Source organism: Tupaia chinensis, unplaced genomic scaffold, assembly GCF_000334495.1.
Source record: "Tupaia chinensis unplaced genomic scaffold, TupChi_1.0 Scaffold148065_1, whole genome shotgun sequence".
Taxonomy (NCBI): domain Eukaryota; kingdom Metazoa; phylum Chordata; class Mammalia; order Scandentia; family Tupaiidae; genus Tupaia; species Tupaia belangeri.
In genome coordinates, this window is record NW_006207915.1 from 769,357 (window position 1) to 787,768 (window position 18,412).

Consider the following 18,412-nt stretch of genomic DNA (forward strand, 5'->3'; position numbering starts at 1 on the left):
CGACATAGCCATTACGCTAACTGCTGGTTCCCTGGTGGCTTGCTTTCTCACTTTCCCTCTCTCTCTCTGTCTCCGTCTTTTTATGGTCAGATTTTAAAAATGAATGAGTAGATGTGAGTAGATAAAATGAAAAAAAAAAAAAACATGCACATTCTCTGACCCCACCCCAGGACGGAGGTGTTGAAAACACTGAGACTGGCCACCAGGTGCTCACTAAAATTTGAGCACCTGCAAGGCCTCACATTCTCGTCATCCTCGAATTACAGGAGGTGCTGGGAGGAAGGGGCTCTGAAGCCTCCAAAACACACTAAGGGCGCTCGACTCCTTTGCAAACAGCCCCTGGGGTCTGCTTCTGGGAAGCTCTTCCCACCGTTCCCAGGGCACCTGGTCTCCCGCTTCTCTGTATAATCATCCCAAACACAATGAAGCTGGTCAGAGGTTTTAGCTGTAGGGCACATGTGCTGCCGCCATCTTGCATTTTTCATTTTGTGATTTTTATATTGGTTTTTCCCTTGATTTACAGGAGATTACTTTTTTCAAAGGTTAGATTTAAAAGGGTTTTTCAAATGGAATCTTATTTTCCCATTAACCTACATAACCATTTTATTAGTATTAGTTAAAAGCTCATGTATAGTGAGTAGTGCAACCCTCTTTTCTTTCTTTTAGTTTGCTATAGGGTGCTTGTGCTTGCTGGAGACAGAGAGAGTGAGAGACAAAGAGAGGAAAAATGAGAAATGACCCCCCCAATGGGGATGGCCACATCGCAATCCCTTCTACCCCACTCTCTCAGGATTTGGGGCACCCACACACACATGCCTAGCATGTTTTTCAAGCCACCAGGTCCAGGACTCAAACTACATAATTGGTTATGTGGGATCCAGCTGCCTTAACCTCCAGGCCACAGTCTCTCTGTCAATTAGTTGATGTACTAAGAAAATCTGATATTTAATATAATGTATCGTTTTGGTTTTGGGAGATGAGGGATAAGCGGAAAAATAATTTACAAAATAAGCTGCCCCTGGAACCAGCAGGTGGCGTGGTGGTTAAGGCGCTGGACATTCCCCTATGGCCGACCAGGGTTCAAGTCCTGAATCTGGTGGCTTGCTTTCTCACTTTCTCTCTCTCACACTCTTACCTTCTGTCTCTCTCTGGTCAAATTAAAAAATAAATGAACGAATAAATAATTATTTTTTAAAAAATAAATAAATAACCTGCCCCTTAACCAATTAACTTTGTACCAATTTGACTTGGGTCAGTAAGATGTGCTGCATGAGTGGCATTTTTGTGTTTTGTAATTTTGAATAACTTTAAATATGAGAAACTCACCTCTTTCTTTTAGATCTTCAATATAGGCTTTCATAAATTCTTTATCAAAATGCTGACGATCCTGTTCACTTTCCATCACTTCATCCCCCTCTGGACACTGGGCGTTATCAATGGGATTGTCCATGAGGCTTATGAATCTGTTCAAGACACATGGAAATATTACATTTTCCCTTGTGCATTTTGAACTGCAAAATTCCTTGCAGAAGATCATCTCTGTGGTACTAAACTCAAGTTCTTGCTTAGCCTTTTTTTTATATTTATTTATATTGTTTTTATTTAATTTGACGAGAGAGAGAGAGAGTAAAAGCCACCAGGTCCAAGATTTGAACCGTGGTCAGCCGTGTGGGAGTCTAGCACCTTAACTACCATGCCACCTGCTGGCCCCCTCGCTTATCCTTAAAATCACAGTTTACCCCATACTATTAGCATCATCAGTGGATTTCCATTATCAAATAATCCAACAGGATGATGGAGTCCTTTCCTTTTTTTAATTTTGCTATAGAGCATGTATGCTCGCCAGAGAAAGGGGGGCCACCTGGTGGCATGGTGGTGAAGGCGCTGGACTCCCATCTGGCCAATCGTGGTTTGAGTCCCAGACATGGCAGTTTGCTTTCTCACTTTCTCTCTCTCTCTCTGTCTCGCTCTGGTGAATGTGCATGCCCCATGGCAAATTAAGTAATAATAAAAATAATTGATAAAATTAAATTAATAATTCTAAAAAGAAAAGAGAGAGAGAGGGAAAGTGAGAAAGCACTCCCAGGCCACAATCCTTTCCCTTCCATTCTCCTGGGATTTGGGGCACACACATACACACACACACGGCATATTTGAGCCCTAGACATTGGGTCTGGGACTCGCACTATGCAGTCAGCCATGTGGAATTGAGCACCTTAACCACCATACCACCAGCTGGCCCACTGTATACATTCTTTAAATTTGTAGGGTGTATGGAAACAGCAGATGGTATAATGGTTACGTTGCTAGACTCCCATGCAGTTGACCACAGTTCAAGTCCTGGAACCAACAGCTTAAAATTCACGCTGGGTATATGTGAGTGTGTGCCCAAAATCCCGAGAGGAGAATGAAGGAGAAGGAATTGCATCCTTCCTGGGGGTGGGTAATTTCTTACTTTCTGTTTCTCTGTCTCTCTGTCTCTCTGGTGAGTGCACATACCCTACAGCAAAAGTCTCTCTATAACGACAACAACAAAATTGCAGTGTAATGGCGCTTTTTTTGAAGCAGCAGTTTCTCGCTCTCCCCTTTGTTACTCTCAGGGCCTGGAGCAACCCCTCCGAGAGTCAATCACTTTTTTACTTAATCTACTTAAACTCTCTCTTACCTTAGGACAAATATTTTATTGTTATCCACTCAACGGGAGACACTGTTCCTCTTCAATTTCCCAACCTTCCCACCACTCAGTTTCTGTTACTTGTGCCTTTTGAATACATTATTTTGAAAGTTTTCAAATATTCAGGAAAGTAGGGGGGGAAAAGTTACAGTGAAACTTACAGCAGAACTCAAACCACTGTTGGCCGCGGGGATCCAGAGCCTGAACCGCCATGCCACCCGCTGGGCCTGTGGACCATCTGTTCGTGGTATTAGCTACGCATGGCATGCAGAGCTATGTGCTACAGAGCTTCCTCTTTCTTCCTTGGGAACTGTTTTTTAAAGATTTATTTTATTTTATTTATTTAATTTTTTAAATTTGCTATAGGGTACACACACCAGAGAGAGAGAGAATGAGAAAGCAAGCTGTCAGGTCCGGGATTCAAACTAGTCAGCCCCGTGGTAGTTCAGCGCCTTAACCACAGTGCCACCTTCTGGCCCCTCCTTTGAATCTTATTTTAATCAGTGAACCACAACACATTATTCCTACTTTACATATACTTTTGGATTTCTATGTCTATTTTTAATTATTTATCTAAATAGAAAGTTCCTATTTTCAATTTGTTAGTGAAACCATAGCACAAGTCATTTGTGGAGGAAAAAAAACAAATGGCTCTCACTGCCCCTCGTGTGTCCCTCTGCACCTCCGACCAGCAAGTAGCATTTGCCCAGAAATTCTCTAGCTCGCCCTCTTGTGCCATTTGCCAGAAACTTCGAAATCTTGCAGAACGTTTTCAGAACTTCTGGGATCAGGCTCTCGGAGCATGAGGAGCATCCGTCCCGGTTCCTGTGAGGGCCGCCCAGGCTGGGATGCGCCTCGCTCCTCCCCTGTGAGGGTCGGGTCTACTCACTTTACAGGTGTGGACGAGTCGCAGAGAGCCGTTGGGAGCTCCACCAGGTGGTCCCCACTGACGACTAACAAGGTGAGCTTCTTCAGATTAAGCAAGGCGTAGGGAAGGTAGGTCAGCTTGTTCTTATACAAGAGGAAGCTCTGCAATTCTTCCAGCCTACAAAGCAGTAAAGGATTAGAACGGAGGACTTAGCTTCACAGCCAAGAAAACCAACGGGGATTGAGTTTGTCACGTGGGGTGACCTTCACGGGAACCAACTTACTCTTAAAGTTTAATAAATAAAGTCATGCCAGATGACACGTCTGTTTGTTTGTTTAGTTTGTTTAGTGTTCCTGACTGAGCACCAGGTAACGACACAGCCTAGTGGCAGCATAAGCAAACTGCACAATACACAGCAGACACGGTGGGGCCTCAGACATCACTGCATCCTTTCTTCTAAGTGTCTGTCACATCTATTGGGTCACTGGACAAGTTTCTTCTTGTTAAAGAACTACTTACTTCATTGTATTTATTATCATCATTTCTTTTTTAATTTGACCAGAGAGAGAGAGAGGAAGGAAAGTGAGAAAACAAGCTGCCAGGTCCAGGACTTGAACCACAATCAGCCATGTGGGAGTACAGCGTCTTAACCACCATGCCACCTCCTGGCCCCGACATCATGACAATTCTTTTCCGGGTACCCAATACAGGGCTCCACAGGGCCCAGGAAAGAAATCACTGAGAATGGACAGATCTGGGCGGCTCACTTCCTTCTGTGCACCTTAGACACACTTATTCTTCTCCCATATTTTCTAACTTTAAATAGGAAGAAAACTTCAGAGTGAAAAAGAAACAAGCAAAATATGTTCCAAATACGTCTTAGTCTCTCTTCCTTTTTTTGGTAGATTTTGCCATAGGGCACATGTGCTCACCAGAGAGAGAATGAGAGGGAAAGTGAGAAGTCACTCCAGGGGGGATGGCCACATCACAACCTTTTCTCTTCCATTCTCTTCCTGGGATTCTGGGCACACACACATATGCACCCAGCATAATTTTCAAGTCGCCAGGTTCAGGCCTCAGACTGCGGTCAGCCATGAGAGATTCCAGCACCTTAGCCACTATGCCACCTGCTGGCCCCATTTTCCATTTCAGTCAGCAACTCCTCTCCCAAGATTTTTCATACATTCATTTACAAAATCTTAGCTAATCCCACAAATACTTCATAAAGTTCCCCTAGTGAGTCAAACTAAAACAATTCCCACTGACACCAGCTGATGGCATAATGGTTTCATCACCGGACTCCCACATGGCCAATTGAGGTTTGAGTCCCAGATCTGGAAGTTTGAAACTCACACTGGGTGCACATGCGTGCATGCCAAAAATCCTGAGGGGAGGATGGAGGAGAAGGGATTGCAGCATGGCCATCCCCCCAAGGGGTGATTTCTCACTTTCTATTTGTCTCTCTGGGGAGCACATACATCCTATAGCAAAATCTCTGTAAAAAAATAAATTAAATAAATAAATAAATAAAAAATAAAAATCCCCACTTAGTCTCCTGAACCCAGAAAGCATCAGTACATTGCATGTGCCAAGAGGGCAAGACAGCAGGCAAGATGGCGGTCAAGACAGTGGGCAAGATGGCAAGATGGCAGGCAAGATGGCGGGCAGGCCTAAGCCACTCTTGGCCTCTGTGTCGTAGCAGCTCATTGATAAAATTTCCTTTATAAAGAAAATTGCAGATTCCAGGGGACAGAGATTGCATTTCACTCATCACTTTAAAGCCATCCCACTGTCCAGGCCTGCCAGACAGGATCCTGACGATGTCATAAATGGATGAATAAATGACTCTCACATGGTTCAGTGCAATAATTATTTTTAAAACAATAAATAGCTATAAGAATATAATTTGAGGTGCCAGCAGGTAGTGTGGTGATGAAGGTGCTGGACTTCCACACAGCCAACCATGGTTCGAGCCCTGGGCCTGGCAGCTTGCTTTCTCACCTTCCCCCCAACTCTCTCTGATGAGTGCATGTGCCTATAACAAACTACAAAATAACAACAACAACAACAATAATAATAAACAAAATTAAATAAATAATTCTTTAAAGAAGAATTGTAAAGTCTTGCCAAGCATATTAATTTTGTTTGAAAGATGAAATACAATAAATCAAAAAATTAAACCGATAAAACTTGTCCTCACGGACATCTCCAACATTAAGCAGTGTTTTCTGCTCCATAGATAATAAATTCACTGCTCTACTTCTGTGGAGTAAAGGAAGTGAACGGATCTGTGGAAGACTAGAGCAAACTGCAAGTCAGCAAGACCACGAAGAGGTGCTCACATACACAAAGACCCTGTGCCGGCGCGATGCCAATTGGAAATGGTCTTATTCTATAATCTCCTGGGAAACAATAAACTCTGAAGAATCAGCCGGTTTCAAAGAGCACTCATGTGTTACGCATGCTCCACGTTAACAGTGTTTAAGGGTTAGTCACTGGTTCGTGTACCTCACCTGCAGGGTGCAGGTAGCTACCTGTCTATGTCTTGTGGCAGGTCATTGAGGTTATTGTTGCTGACATCTAACCACTGCAGGCTAGACATCCGCAGGACACAGATCGGGACGCTGCAGAACTTGTTAGCTGAGATATCGACAAATGTGACTTGCTTCAAATTACTTAACTAGAAAAGAATAGCAGAATATTCTAATTACATTCTCGAAAGATTTCATTTTATTTCCTATTGTTATTATTTATAAAATTCGCTATAGGGCATGTGCACTCACCAGAGAGAGACAGAGAGAAAGAGAGAGAGTGAAAGAGAAAGAGAGAAAGCAAGACACCAGATCTGGGACCTGAACCTTAATGAGCCATGTGGGAGTCCAGCACCCTAACTACCACGCCACCTGCCGGCCCCTGGATTTCAACTCTTAAACGTTCTTCCCCACATTATAAACCATTCCGTGTCATACAGCAAATAAAAGTAAATCACAGTACAGAAATGTTTATGCCTTACTTCAAAGGGGAGCTCAGTTATTTCTAGATTTCCAGAACAATCCAGTCTCTCTAGATTTTCACAGTCTCCCAGTTCTGGAGGGATGCTCTTCAGATGGTTGAAACTCACATTGAGTTCTTTCAGATTCTTTAAACGGCCTGTCAGCAGAAAGAGTTAACATCCATTGAATAGGTCAATTAAGATCAGAAGACAAAACTAAGAGGTAAAACAGTTGTATATATAATGACAGGCGGGACCAGCAGTTAGCGTAATGGCTACGTCACTGGACTCCCACATAGTCGAACCGCGGTGTGAGTCCCGGACCCGGTGGCTTAAACTCATGCCAGGCACGTGTGCGTGCGTGCCCAAGATCCTGAGAGGAGAATGGAGAAGGGATTGTGGCATGGCCATCCTCCCTAGGGGGGGATTTCTCGCTTTCTATTGCTCTGTCTCTCTCTGTCTTTCTGGCGAACGCACACGCCCTATAGCAAAAACCTCTCCAAAAAAAGAGAACAAATAATAATAATAATGACAGGAAGGCCCAAGACATGTTCTGTACCTGTGTGTAAGCATTCTTTAGTCTGCTTTTATCTTCAGCATGTTGGTCCTTGATTATAGTGCTATTTGGGGGCATAATTTCTTTTTTAATTAAAAGAAATTTATTTAACTTTATTTATTTATTCTAATTTGACCAGAGAGGAAAAAGAGAGAGAGAGGAAAAGCAAGAAAGCCACCAAGTCTGGGACTCAAACCACGGTCGGCCATGTGAGAGTCCAGCACCCTTAACCACCACGCCACCTGCCAGCCCCTTTTGCGTATTTTCTAATCATTTAATCCTTTGTGAAACTATAGGCAAAGTGAGGGCAGGGGATTGGTCCCTTGTGTAGCTTCGTTCAGGCCGAGCACCCACAGAGTGCAAAGCCCTTTGAAATCATAGAATGAGTAACAGCCGATGTTTCTGAAGAATGGAAGCACATGTTCTAGCAAACACCGTGGCCAGCCAGGGCCTCCTGTCGGACATTACGGAGGAACTAGTGAGTTCTGAAATACGCACAGGCCTGACAGGTGACGCACACTGGCAGAGGGTTTGGACGGGATGTGGCCGACAGAGAGGAGCTACCTCACCAGTGATCTCTGGCTTCGCGTTTGCACTGATTTAATCAGAGTGCAGCATGCTTCCGAAACAACATGCTGTCTCTTTCACAGCAGAATCTGAACACACGAAGAGTAACAGCCGAGGGGCCAGCCAGTTGGCATGGTGGTTAAGGCAGCTGCGTCCCACACAGCGACTGTGCCGTTCAAGTCCAGACCCAGCAGCTTGAAAAACATGCCAGGCACATGTGCAAGCATGCCCAGAATCCCCGGAAGAGAATGGAGGAGAAGGGATTGCAGCACAACCATATGACCACGGTTCAAGTCCTGGACCCAGTGGCTTGAAACTTGCACTGGTGTATATGTGTGCATGTGTACCCAAGACCCTGAAAGGAGAATGGAGGAGAAGGGACTGTGGCTTGGCCATTCCACACCCCCCCCAGGGGGGGTGATTTCTTGCTTTCTCTTTGTCTCGCTGGTGAGTACACCCGCCCTATAGCAAAAATATCTCTCAAAAAAAGCAGGAGCGACTTCATCTTAAAGAAGCACCTCCATTATAAACTCCTAGATTCCTGTGACTAAAAACTTGACTTCTCCTCTGTGCCTAAGAGTAAACAGTAATTAACATTCCTATGGTCTTTATGTTTCTTAGTAATATGACCATCCCCCGGGGAGGCGATTTCTCATTTTCCTTCTCTGTCTCTTTCAGGCAAACACATGCACCCTATCAAAAAAGAGAGAAAGAGAGAAAGAAAGAGAGAGAGAGAAAGGAAGGCAGTCAATAATTGGATTTATTAGAAAATACAATATCTCTAATCCTGATTTTAAGTGAGTGAATGAATAACCAGTTCCAAACCACGGACAAGTGTGACAATATTACAATACTGTGACAGTATGTCTAATATTATAAAAATCATGCAGGAGGTATGTGTGCATGCCTAAAATCCCCAGATGCCTTGCCCTGAGCTATGAAGACCATTAAAATTCTATTATGTTCAGGTGGAGACAGAACCTACTCTAAAAAGGATTAACCTGCTTTTCCTGCTTCAGTACTGCGCTTTTGCTTTACATTGTTAAAACCCTACCCCTCGCCCTTCTCCCCATCTGAGCCCACTACACCTTACCCTCATAAATTTGCTTGGGATGGTGCATGGTACCTGCTCAACAGAGCCACCCAGGTGCTGCCTGCTCACCACACACCGAGCCCAAGACGCCTGCTAAGGAACGTACCGATTTCGGCCGGAAGGTGTGAGATTTGGTTTTTTGGCAGATCCAGAACCCTCATTGCTTGAAACAGCTCGATATATGTTGGAATGATTTGAATCAAGGTATTGTTTATGTGCCATTCTTTCAGGTGTGTCTGCTCCTTCAAGGAATCCGGGAGCTCCTAAAACAGAAGGAATGACACCACTCAGAGCTGGTGCCTTCAGGAGCACAAAATCAGGTGAAACCAAGTGATTTCAAAAACAAGATGCAACAGGGTGTGCACGGGAACGTGAGGCTCAACTGCCAGCACTTCGGTTACTCTGCAAAGGGACCGGGGACACTCCCGTTGTCTTAGTCTGGGTTTCTGTTACTGTCACTGAATTCCAGACTGGATAATTTATATAAAGAGTAAAGGTATGGGACCAGCAGGTGGTATGGTGGTTAAGGTGCTGGACTCACACAGGGCTGACCGCAGTTCAAGCCCTGGACCCAGTAGCTTGAAAATCACCCAAGCACATGTGCATGTGTGCATGTCCAAAATCCCCAGAGGAGACTAGAGGAGAAGGGATTATAGTGTGGCCATCCCCCCTCCCCAGGGTGATTTCTCACTTTCTGTCTCTCTGTCTCTCCAGCTATAGCAAAAATCTCTCTCTAAAAAAAAAAGCCGGAACATTGACTCACCGTCCAGTGCTGCCCCGAAAGCTCAAACACAAAAGGGTTGCTCCGTCTGCCGCCATCCTTGCAGGGTGACCCCTGCCTCACCAGAGCATTCCTTTCGATCTTTTCCAGAAGCCGCACACTGGTGTCGATGAAGCCATTCTTACAGTACGCAGCCTGGGGGATGCCTTTCCTGCGGCACTCGGCCACGAAGTTCCACTCCTCCTTTATCCTGAAACGGCAGCAGGGGCCACGGTCACTCTCCTGGGGAGCATGTCACCTGCCTGGAGTGGTGGGTTGGGCGGCCCGGGTGAGGAGCCCAGCTTCTGACCACCGGAGACAGCTTTCCCACCTGGGACAGACACCTTTCCCTCCCTGCTGTGGGCGCGCAGGGGAGATCATCAACCCTTCTGTGAATTACTAGTAACTTTGGCTTAAAAAGTAAAGAGGGGCCAGCAGGTGGCATGGTGGTTAAGGGAGCTGGACTCCCACATGGCCAACCACTGTTCGAGTCCTAGACTGGGCAGCTTGCTTTCTCCTCTCTCTTTCTCTCTCTCTCATTCTGTTCCCCTCTGGTCAAATTTAAATAAATTAAGTTAAATAAAATAATTCTTAAAAAAAAAAAAAGTAAATGAGGTGAGTTCGATGGAATTTCTGGGTGAAATTTCTACCCAAATTCCCTATACAATTGATTAACTGCAGTTATTTTTGAAATTGTACTATGCTGGGAGGCTGGCAGGTGGCATGGTGGCTAAGGCACTGGATCCTCATGTGGCCAACCACGGTTTGTGTACCAAATCTGGTCACTTGCTTTCTCACTTTCCCTCTTTTTCCCTCCGTCTGTCTCTCTTTGGCTGAATTTTTTAAATAATAATAAATAAATAAAATTAAACAAATATTTTTTTAAAAAAAGGAAATTCTATGGTGCCAATCCAATCAGTTTTTAAACCATTATTTTATTTTTATTTTATTCAATATTATTTTTAAAATTTGACCAGAGAGAAAGAGGGAAAGAAAGCCTCCAGGTCAGGGACTCAAACCAGGGTCACCCATGTGTGATTCCAGTGCTTTAACCACTACACCACCTGCTGCCTCCCCAAAGGGTTGTTTGCTTGTTTGTTTTTTAAAAACATTCCAGACACATGTGCATGCATTCTCAAAATCTGGCGGCTTTCTTTCTCACTTTCCTTTTTCTCTCTCTCTCTCACTCTGTCCCCCTCTGGTCAAATTTAAATAAGTAAATAGAGTTGAATAAAATAATTAAAAAAAAAAAGAATAGGTATGCGTTCAATCTGAAAAGCTCAGCAAAATGGAGAATAAAAATACATTCCTACTATACATTTTGTAGTTTTGTTTGTGGAATTAAATTTTCCGGAGAGAGACAGAGGGGAGAAAGCACCCCATGGGCACGGTCACACTGCAGTCCCTTCTCCTCCATGTCTCCCCCCTCCTGGGATTCTGGGCATGCATGCACATCCAGCATGTCTGTCAGCTGCTGGGACAGGGACTCCAACCACATAATCAGACATGTGGAGTCCCCCCTTTTTATTATTTATTTTATTTTATTTATTATTAAGTTTGCTATAGGGCAGGTGCACTTGCCAGAGAGGGAGTGAGAGAGAGAAAATGACAAAGCAAGCCACCAGGTCTGGGACTCAAACCGTGGTCGGCCATGTGGGAGTCCAGCTCCTTAACCACCATACCACCTGCTGGCCCTGGCCCTGGCCCCTTATTTTTAAAGCAGGCAAGTATCCCACCATCTGCCAAGATGACTCAGGGTCAGGGACTTCCTTTGCGAGCAGGTCACCAGTCAGAAGCCCATGGTGCCTTTCCTGAGCAAACAGCACCTCTCACGCAGCATCCGCGAGCTCCAGTGTGTTTCTTCCTGGGGATTACAGACCTCTGCCAACACGCCTGCAGGGAAAACCCTTGCGGCTTCTCACACTAACCCAGTCCGTGCTCATCATCACGTGGCTCTCTGAAGCCGCAGCTTGGCTCTCCTATCCGTGATAGCTCTCCTCTCCTCGGAGTCCATGAGTTCAAACTACGCTATTTCAATCCGAGTAAACATGGCGTCAACGCGACGAGTTTTATCTTGAAGCCAGTTCAGTGAGTTACAGGGCGAGGTGCAGGGCGCCCTGCCCTGGGGCAGCCTCCAGTAGCTGACCTCCAGTAGCTGGAGATCACCGGGCAGCACGGGGAGGGAGACCAGGGGAAGCTGCCAAGCGTTTTGCTTCGGCGTCCACAGCGGAGGGATTTATCCCATCACCTCTGTCCTCTCTGTGCCTAGCCTGGTGCCTGGGGCGTATGCAGGTCCTTGTTACTAGGCATGGTACTGCCATAGAAATCTAATGCTGAGGCTGGCCCCATGGCCTAGTGGATAAGGGAACTGGATCCCACACGACTGACCAGAGTTCAAATCCTAGCCCTGGCAGCTTGAAAAATACACCAAGCATGCATTTCATGTCCCAAATCCCAATGGGATGGACAAAAACAGGAGGGGTTGCAGCCCCATGCCCCGGCGGGCAGGGAGATGCTTTCTCATCTGTCTCTCTCTGGTGTGAGGGTTCTGAAGTCCCACAGGGAAAGTGTCCCCAACACTGAGAAATCCCAGTGGAAAAGCATCATCTTCCACGATCCACCTACTACCTGCCCGAATGTACTCCCTGAACAAGCTACAGCCTGGGGACGAGACCACGTACTTTTCCAACGCGCTTCTCTCGAGCCTCTCTGCCTCCTTCTTCTGCCAAGCTTTGTGCTTCTTGACGCGGGTTTCCCACAAGGATCTGACGACAGAAATGTCAAACACGACCACTTTATGTCCCATTTTGGAAGCATGAAGTTACCTGTTTAAAAAAATATATGTGTGTCAGCTTCATACACGGAAGAAGAGTTTTAGCACGAACTTCGTCATATGACTGAACGACCTGTCCGTAGCAATGAGCAAATACCTCGTTGCTTCTAGGACGGTGTGTGAGCGTCCTCATAGTCTGACAGCGCTGTGTAAGGCTCTCTGCCAGCGTCATCTCTAGAGCATCGCATTTGTCTCCCCACCCCCAGGACCCCGGTATTCCTCAAGCCTCGTGGGTCCACACCCTATTAAATTTCCTCGCGTATTAGCTAACCTTCCTGGGAGGTTGTAACGCACTCGCAGTAAGGTGTACAAATTGATCGCAGTGCGCACACACACACTCGCCCTTGCCCTCTCTCAAGTAGAGTAGCAGAATATAACGCCTTAGTTATATAAAAACTGCAGTAAGACCCAGTAGGTGTTTGAGGTGACTGATCCACATGGCCAACCGCATGGTTTAAGTCCAGACCCAGTGAGGTGAAAAACATGCCAGCTCATGTACACGTGCGCTCCAAATCCCAAGAGTAGAATGGAAGAAGAGGGATTTGGTAAAATGGACCAGCAGTTGACGTAATGGCTATGTCGCTGGGCTCCCATGTGGTCTACCACGGATTGAGTCGGTAGACTCAGACCCGGTGGCTTAAACTCACGCGGGGCGCATGTGTATACGTGCCCAAGATCCCGAGAGGAGACTAGAGGAGAAGGGATTGTGGTGTGGCCATTCCCCCCGGGGGCGATTTCTTGCTTTCTATCTGTCTCTCTGTCTTTCTGGCAAGCGTACGTACCCTATAGCAAAAACCTCTCAAAAACAAAAAGAAAAAAGAACCTACCATGTGTCACTCAGATTTAGCCAAATGTACGAACGACATGGAGCACGGTCTGGTCAACTACGAACCTCGAGGTCACACTGGGTTATTATTCAAAGAGTGGACTGCAGGTAACGTCTGAAGAGACATACGTTGTAAAAAATTCTCGCTTGGGAAGCAGCAGTTAGTGTAATGGCTATGTCGCTGGACTCCCACGTAGTCGACCGCGGTTCGCGTCCCAGACCCGGTGGCTTAAAACTCACGCCGGGCGCGTGTGCGTGCGTGCCCAAGATCCCGAGAGGAGAATAGAGGAGAAGGGATTGCGGCGTGACCATCCTCTCTGGGGGGTGATTTCTCGCTTTCTGTCTCTACATCTCTCTCTGTCTGTCTGGCAAGTGCACGTGCCCTACAGTGAAAACCTCTCAAAAAAAAAAAAAAAATTCTCGCTTAAAAGACAAACATTGAATACAAATGCAGTAAGTCTTTTTTTTTTTTTGGAGAGGTTTTCGCTATAGGGCACGTGCGCTCGCCAGACAGACAGAGAGAGACAGAGAGACAGAAAGCAAGAAATCACCCCCCGGGGGGATGGTCACGCCACAATCCCTTTTCCTCCATTCTCCTCTCGGGATCTTGGGCACACACACACATGTGCCCGGCGTGAGTTTTAAGCCACCGGGTCCAGGATGCGAACCACAGTCGACTATGTGGGAGTCCAGCGACATAGCCGTTAAGCTAACTGCTGGTTCCCAAATGCAGTAAGTCTTAACAGTACCTACTTACACATAAGTTAAAATCGGAATGGAGACGCAACTTTTAGGAGAACCAATAGGTTCTGGTCTAGCCACTTAACAGAGCAGGATCTTAAGAAAGCGACCCAATTCAGGACGAAGTGAAAATTAATACTATCTTAGAGCCCATCGAAGAAGACTCTTCAGAAATCTTTTCACACCAACTAGAAGCTGGGGAAACACAATTTGAGAAGTGAAATGATACTGCTCCACACACATATGAAGACCCGGGTCCCTGGCAGCCAGCCCTCATCAAGCCTCAGTTCCTAATGACTGAAGTTAGAAGCTCCTTGCCCTGAAGATCCCTCTGCATCTCTTATTCCACAATATGCGAGCTCGGCAGAGGCACAGAGCCCACGATCTGCCACCCAGGTCACAGGATAAAGCCACAATCTGTCTGTGTGTGGCACCAACAGGCTAACACCAAGGTACGCACAAGACTGACTTTAAAGTGATGGCGGAGTATTCCAACTCACTAAAGGAAAGGATACCAAGGTACGCACAAGACTGACTTTAAAGTCACTAAAGAAAAGGAAGCTTAGAGATGACGTGCTTCGTCTACCAAAGTCTAAACTGTCACTTACACTTTAAATGGGCTCCCATTAGTGGGAAACAGAATACTCTGTATTTGGTGTGGAAAACGAGTCAATATAAGGTTTATTTGTGTGGAAAGTGCCAGTTTAACTAGTTAAGTAAACCAGTAACTGCTATGAGGCAGTGAGGTGGACATCTTTCCTTTTTTTAAATTTTATTTATTTGTTTCTTTATTTTAATTTGACTAAAGAGGGACAGAGAGAGAGAGAGAGAGAGAAAGCAAGCTGCCAGGTCCAGGACTCGAACCACAGTCAACCATGCAGGAGTCTGGCGCTCTTAACCACTACGCCACCTGCTGGCCCCCAGAGGCTGACATCGGTAAACTGCCTGTGATAGCTAACAATGTTCTATCCTACTGGGTCCAGCTCACTGAAGGGTCACCCCTCTTTAAAGCCAAGATTGCCACTGTCACTGGTACAGTGGAGTCAGCCAGCCTCCTTGCAAAAACCAGAAGTGGACAAGGTCTTTCATAAAACTCTGAGTGGCTCTTGTCTTAAATAACCTTCTTCCTGGGTACCAGCAGGAGGCGTGGTGATTAAGGTGCTGGACATTCCCATATGGCTGACCATGGTTCAAGTCCTGGAGCTGGAGGCTTGCTTTCTCACTTTCTCTCTCTCTCTCTCTCTCTGTGTGTGTGTGTGTGTGTGTGTGTCTGGTCAAATTAAAATAAAATGAATGAGTAAAATTAAATAAATAATTTTTTTTTAAATATCTTTCTTCCAAGGAGATACCACCAGTATAACTAAGAGTTGAAAAGGTGCCGTTAATGAACCTTACGGACAATTACGATGTAGCTGATTCTTGTTCGTTTTGATGAGAAGGAAAAAAGATCAGCAAAATAAGAGCACCGCCAGTTCCCTCGGAAGTCAGCACCAGCGTAAAAGAATTCGCGGTCGGATTGACCTCCCTCTTACCCTCTGACACTCAGCTACTCCCTTCTCCGAGAAGTTAGTCTTTCCTTCCAGTGAAATGTTCTCTATAAAGTGAAACGGGTTTTCTACTCTGAAAACCGTGCTAAATCCCAGTTCCAGCCTAAGTCTGTCGGCCTCGTTCACAGACTGTCCTGCTGAGCTCCCCAGGAAGGCCTCTGTGAGGAGCTCCCGCCTGACCCTGACAGCACGGATGACCTCCCTCACTCCCTGCTCCGAGGTGGTTTGTCACACTCATCCTAAAAAGGCAGGCCAGCCTCCAAATTTACCCCATTCGAATCTGCCCACCTCGAAGGCTCCATGGTTATCTGGAGCCACTCTTTTTTTTTTTTTTTTTTTTTTTAGATTTTTGCCCTAGGGCACGTGAGCTCACAGGGAGGGACAGAGAAAGAAGGAAAGGGAGATATCACCCCCCATGGGGAAGGGCAATCCCTTCTCTGCCATTCTCCCCTCGGGATTTTGGGCACGCATGCACACACACCTGGTGTGTTTTCATGCCGCCAGGCCTGGGACTTGAGCCACAAGGTCAGATCCAGCATCTTAACTTCCACACCACCTGCTGGCCCCAGGAGGTCACTCTTATGCGTTCTGTCTCATCGTTCTGCCCAGCCACTGTGCAGACGTGCACACACACACGCACTCACACGCACTCACATATCCAGCTGCCCCCCGGGGCTCTCAGGGGTGTGCTCCGCACCACCTAGAGCCACGTCTTGCCTCCGTCGTGCGAGAGCCTCCTAACTGGGCTCCCGGCTGCCCACCCACACGCATCCAGTCCACTTTCCACTCATTAGTGACAGTCATTCTTCAAACAGAATTAGATCATGCTGTCACGGGGTTCAGATTGTCCCAGGCTTCCTTTGGACGTGAGAGTGAGATCCCAGCTCTTAACGGGGGAAGATCCTGGCACAACCTGCCCTCAGCCAGCTGCTCCTGGGGCCTAGAACTTTCTCCCCATTCGCAGGGCTTCCTATGCCACCCGAATTCGGTTTCGTACTTCGCCTCAGTCCGGCCTCCTGGGCCTCCTCACCTAGAGGCAGCCCTTCTGGCTTAGCTCGCTCTGTTGCGTGTTTCCTTCGCAGAACTCAGTGAAGCTAAAGGACCGGACTGCATGCCAATTCGCTTGTAGGAGCCGTGGCTTCCCGACAGGCACAGCCACTGGAAGTTCCCCAACTCGGACTTGGGGCCGGGCCCCCATTGGGGCCAGGTGGGAATTAGAGGCACCTCTGGTCACCTCGTCCAGGCCCCCGCAGAGGTGTGCCTGACTGTCTGAAGCGGGCAGCTCCTGCTTCTGAACCACAACCCAGAAACCGAAGCGTGTGCTGGGCCGGCTCACGGCTGTGTGTTTCTGTCCTTGGGGAACCCCAAATAACGGCATTTATGGGCACTCACTCCAGAACAGCAACGAGGATGAGGTCCCATCCATGCCCCCAGGTCTCCAGGCTGGGAGGAGAATAGATGCGTGAAAGAACAGACGCTTTTCAGCCCAGCGTGCGAATCAGGCCCCGGGGGGCGGGGCGGAGCATGCAAATTAGGCCCGGGGCGCGGGGCGGAGCATGCGGCTCCGCCCCCCCCGTGGGCGGGGCGGAGCATGCAGATTAGGCACGGGGGCGGGGCGGAGCACGCGGATCAGGCCCCAGGGGCGGGGCAGAGCATGCAGATTAGGCCCAGGGACAGTCCCAAGGCGAGGATGGGGTCAGAGCAGAGAAGCTGAACAACTTTGCAGCCGCCTCCCCAGCCCAGTTACGTCAGAACTGCTCTAAAGAACCATCCGCTCTCCCGAGCCAGCGGGCATGACTGGAAAAACACGTCCCCTGGTACCAGAGCCCTAGTCTGCACGCCGAAATCACATGCCAGGGGAAAGGGGACTTCTGGTCACCTAGTGCTCGCCCTCCTTGCCAAATGGCAGTCTGAGCTGGGGAGCGAGAGGCGAGGAGTACAGAGCCGACACCTCAGCGCATCGAGGGGAGGATGTGGGGGAGTCTGGAGGACACCCAGCAAAGGCCACCGGACTAGGCCCAGCATCTGGGAGGGACCGGAGCACAGGAAAGAGGTCGGGGTAGGGAAGAGCTGGTGCCAGGGGCCACCTAAGCCAGCCCTGGGGAGCGAAGCCTGGCCCCTCCTCCGCACGCCCCGGGCCCCGGGCCCCAGGCCCTCCTTCCTTTGGCCCCAGCTCCTGGCCTTCCCAGCATCCTGCCCCCGGGCCTCTGTGTGAGGAAGACCCGTCATCAGCCTGGCTGGACCCAAGAGAATGACTGTAGCCACCGGGAACTCCTGGAACGCCACAGTCCCTGGGCCACACTTACCGCAGCCGAGGAGCTGGCAGCTCCCAAGACCTGCCCTACACACACACACACACACACACACACACACACACACACACGACCCCCCCCCCCGACACACACACACACACGGCCGCCCTCCCGGACCCAGGGTTAGGGAGCAGGCTGAGTTCCCGATGGAAACAGTGGGGTCTAGGGAGCCACGTCTCCCGGCTAGGTCCACTACTTCAGCCGAATTCTGAATTCAATTAGGTTTCCTTCCACGGGATCAGAACTTCTCTGGGGGTCCTGCCCTGCACGAACGCTCCGGCCAGCCCCCGGCACCTAGAGACTCGTCACCAATTACAATCAGAGGAAAGCACGAGGTGGCTGGGCGGGAGAGCAGAGGGTCTCGGGGAGGAGGACGGGGAACACCCGCCCCTGGGCCGAGCCGAGGACAGACCAGCCTCCTTGGGTCTCCAGCCTGGGTCCACCCTCCCCACCCCCACGCCAGGGGGCGGGGCCTGGGCTCCAGGAGGAAGCCTTCCCGGCCCGAAGGGGACACAAACAACGTTGATTTATCTCCCCGGACAGCACTTTGGACCAGGAGGATACCGGCCCTGCCACGGGCACCAGGCGGTGCCCAGAGGAACCCACGGACCAGGAGCAGGGCTGGGGTCCCTTCTCCCAGCCA

The 18,412-nt window shown here is 48.2% G+C and overlaps 1 protein-coding gene across 2 annotated transcripts in view; it reads right to left on the reverse strand.

Annotated features, from left to right (window-relative positions):
• The window catches only part of LRRC2 (leucine rich repeat containing 2), a 68,405-nt gene that overhangs the window by 1,729 nt on the left and 48,264 nt on the right, over window positions 1–18,412 (reverse strand). For both annotated transcript variants that reach the window (XM_027768935.1, XM_006170134.3), the window contains exons 2-8: window positions 12,192–12,335; window positions 9,514–9,721; window positions 8,857–9,013; window positions 6,556–6,692; window positions 6,077–6,222; window positions 3,564–3,719; window positions 1,327–1,463 (exon numbers count right to left, since the gene is read on the reverse strand). In XM_027768935.1, coding sequence (XP_027624736.1) covers window positions 1,327–1,463; window positions 3,564–3,719; window positions 6,077–6,222; window positions 6,556–6,692; window positions 8,857–9,013; window positions 9,514–9,721; window positions 12,192–12,316 — 1,066 coding nt within the window. In that variant the 5' untranslated portion in view covers window positions 12,317–12,335. The remainder of the gene's footprint in view (window positions 1–1,326; window positions 1,464–3,563; window positions 3,720–6,076; window positions 6,223–6,555; window positions 6,693–8,856; window positions 9,014–9,513; window positions 9,722–12,191; window positions 12,336–18,412) is intronic.